Raw genomic sequence first — 3,468 nt, forward strand, 5'->3', positions numbered from 1 at the left:
TTCAAGCCCCACGACCGACAAAAAAAAAAAAAAGAAGGAAAGGGAGGGAAGGAGAGAGGAAGGGAAGGAAACCATATTGTAAATGGGCTTGGTGCTATAGTTTGTAATCCAATCCCATCTCAGCGGCTGAGAGAAGAGGATCTAGAATCTGAGGTCACCCTGGGCTATATAACAAGACTATCACAGAACAAAACAGAATGGCCAAACTAGCAGATAAGGCAGAATGCAGTGTTGTGAGATGTTTTGTCCCTTGGTCTCAGCCTCATGGATCTGTCCTTTTGCTTTAGATGGTGTGGTACTGGTGGACCCCGACCTTGTGAAGGGAAAGAAAGGTGAGTCCTTCACCCTGTGTGCAGTACTGGAATGATCTGGCTGGCTGGTGGGGATGGCATTTGTGGGAGGAAGCCATGCTTGCTGGGAGGCAGGGAGACAGACCCAGAACTTATTGTTGAGCTTCTTTGCAGTGTCACCCGGCTCCTGACATCTGAGTTGAGATGTGTGTGTTGAGTCATTTGATACTAATGACAGTAGCTTACAGAGAAGTAGAAAAGACTCATCTTAAGTTATGGGATGATAATGCTGCTGACTCAGTTGCATTCAAAATATGCCTTCTGAGGGGTTGCTACTGGCAACCATGAGGCATTGTTCTAAACCCAAGATGTGCCCACTGGAACATGCCAGGTATGGGCCTGGGAGCATGGCGGGAATTGTCTCTCCCTCTTACCCTCACTTTTCTGGGGTTGCTGCTGCTGGGGCTCCTATTTTGAGCTCTTGACAACCCCTGCCCTCCACCATAGAAAGGGCCTGGGCTATTGGAGCACCGAGGGTAGATGTCAAGCCAGGCAGTCCCAAGGCCAGGGGCTAGTGCCTCACACCTGTAATTCTAGCTACTCAGGAGGCTGAGGTCTGAGGATTGTGATTCAGAGTCAGCCCCAGCAGGAAAGGCGATGGGACTACTATCTCCCATTAACTAGCAAAAAGCTGGAAGTAAAGGTATGGCCCGAGTGGTAGAGCATGAGCCTGGAAAGAAAAAGTACTAGCGCAACAACAACAACAACAATCCACACACACACACACACACACACAAAGCCAGACTAGCCAGGTGCTTTCCTCTCACACTAGAAGGAAGGGGGGCAAGTGGTCACAGGGTGTTCTGAGTCACCAGCCAGGGTGAGTCACCAGCCGCCCTTGGGACTGACATAGATCAAATCCTCTCCTGAGAGTCACTGAAGACTTAGAAGTGCTACTTCGGATGTGCTTTGCATTCCAGAACTGTGCACTCCATGTCTTTAAAAAATATCTAGTGAGCATTCTGTATATTCTTTCTTACCCATTCTTTAGGTCCAGTCGGGCACAATTGTTTAAGTCTTTAACCATATGGAGTTTTCCGAAGTGGTGACTTAAAAGAATACTCTATAACTTGCAGAGCAGTGCACAAAGGCTATGGGAGAAGAGTTTGGGGGTTGGTTTACCACCACCACCATCCTGCCACCTTGGCCCATGGACCCATCTGATTCTCGCACTTGTCTATTTTGTTCCAGTTTTTCTCTTCCTTGTCTCAGCAGACACCTGGCCCTTCTAAACCCCAGCAAGTTCGCCCCTAGGCCCTGTGATCCTGGGTGAAGAGGAGAGAGGGGTGGGATGGAGGAAGCTGCAGGGGTTGGTAGATGGCAGCTCTCTGTCTGCAGAATCTGGCATCCTGGAACCATTGTGCGATGGCCAGAGAAATGCCTCCCCAACCTGTGGCCTTGCCATTCAGGGTAAGGACTTCACCCCCGGGGCAGACCCTGAGGCTTCTAATTGCATAGTATGGATGGTATGGTTCTTCCAGGCTTTCCTTCCAGGCTGAGGCTGACCATGTGATGCGGTCGACCAGTTCCTCAGGTCAGGGCCACTGTGTCAATGGCTATGGTCCCGTGAGGCAGCTTCAACCCACCTCTGTCTTCTTCCCAGTGTTCGTCTCTCTGACCTGCGCCTTCCGCTACGGCCAGGAAGACATCGACGTGATGGGCCTGACCTTCCGCAGGGACCTGTACTTCTCTCGGGTCCAAGTATATCCTCCTGTGGGGGCTGCCGGCGCCCCCACACCACTGCAGGAGAGCTTGCTCAAGAAGCTGGGGGGCAACTCATACCCCTTTCTGCTCACGGTGAGCTCTCACTGCCTGCTTCCTGGCCCCATCTTCATCCTGGGCATCTTCCCACAGGAATGGGGCACAGGGAAGGGGTAGAGGAAGGACCTGCTTCTGTGGGTCTCTAAATTGCATCCTTGAAAGAAATTCTAGATTGCACAGTCTGTGATTGTCTTTTTTTTTTAAACCCTTGAAAATAGCTTCCCTGCCTTTGAAGGCACCACTTCAACCTTCCCTTTAGATATTTCCCTTTGTCTGACCACCTAATTAGATGAGCATGTGTTCTTTCTTCTCTCATTGGCTATAAAAAGAAACTGGCTCTTTAGTTGGCCCCAGGGAGCTCTAAGCAGGAAGTAGTTCTGTATGGGGTACGACATCCTGAAATGAGATAGTCATCTCCTCTTCCACCCCTACCCCCCAGTACTAGGAATGGGACCCAGGGCCTTCTGCATAACTGTCTTGAACATCTGTCAGAAACTTTTGAGCTGGTGCCAGTGGCTCATACCTGTAATCCTAGCTATTCAGGAGGCTGAGAGCAGGATCCTAGCTTCAACCCATGATCCTTAGATTTCAGCCTCCTGAGGAGCTAGGATTACAAGCATGAGCCACTGATGCCCAGCCCAAGTTACTAGGATTATAGACATGAGACACCAACACACCCGTCTCTGACAACTTTCTTTCTAACCATGTAGTATATGGAATTAATTGACTAAATGTATGCCAGACTGTATGAAGCTTATTTATTACTGTGTTATTTACAATAGCAAAGAAAGTATGGGTCATATAAGTGGCTGCATTAAGGAGATGTTAAACCCTGGAAGTAGTAGTATAGGGATGTATTTCATGATGTGGGAAAATAGCCATGAAGTTTCTGAATGTGAGGAATGCAGACTGTAGATGTCCCATTATTTGGTCCCATTTCTGGAGGACATATGCACCTGCACACCTCCTCATGTATCTGTGCACATACAGGCCACTTTGGGAAGATTATGGATTGACCTTCAGCTAGGTGCCAGGACTGTAGGTGAACAGGCTTTTTTCTTGTTTCTTGCTCAGTGTCTTCATTTTCCAATCTTGTGTAATGCTGACATATCACGATGTCATGTATAGAAGAGTCCCTCTGAGAGAACTGTTTGTTCATTTGTTTCTTAACAGTTTCCTGACTATTTGCCCTGTTCAGTGATGTTGCAGCCAGCTCCACAAGATACTGGGAAGGTAAGTTCAAAAAAATGTCATGGGCTGGGAAGGTGGCTCAGTGGTAAAGCACTTGCCTTGCATGCCTGAGGCCCTGGGTTCAATTCCTCAGCACCACATAAGCAAAAATAAAAAAGCCAGAAGT

The 3,468-nt window shown here is 48.5% G+C and overlaps 1 protein-coding gene across 1 annotated transcript in view; it reads left to right on the plus strand.

The window, feature by feature from the left end:
• Positions 1 to 3,468, plus strand: part of Sag (S-antigen; retina and pineal gland (arrestin)) — a 31,978-nt gene that overhangs the window by 6,554 nt on the left and 21,956 nt on the right. Inside the window, exons 4-6 of the mRNA XM_013022640.1 lie at positions 288 to 332; positions 1,954 to 2,147; positions 3,285 to 3,344. Of these exons, the coding sequence (XP_012878094.1) occupies positions 288 to 332; positions 1,954 to 2,147; positions 3,285 to 3,344 (299 nt within the window). The remainder of the gene's footprint in view (positions 1 to 287; positions 333 to 1,953; positions 2,148 to 3,284; positions 3,345 to 3,468) is intronic.

The sequence above is a fragment of the Dipodomys ordii genome, unplaced genomic scaffold, assembly GCF_000151885.1.
Source record: "Dipodomys ordii isolate 6190 unplaced genomic scaffold, Dord_2.0 Scaffold1, whole genome shotgun sequence".
Classification (NCBI taxonomy): Eukaryota; Metazoa; Chordata; class Mammalia; order Rodentia; family Heteromyidae; genus Dipodomys; species Dipodomys ordii.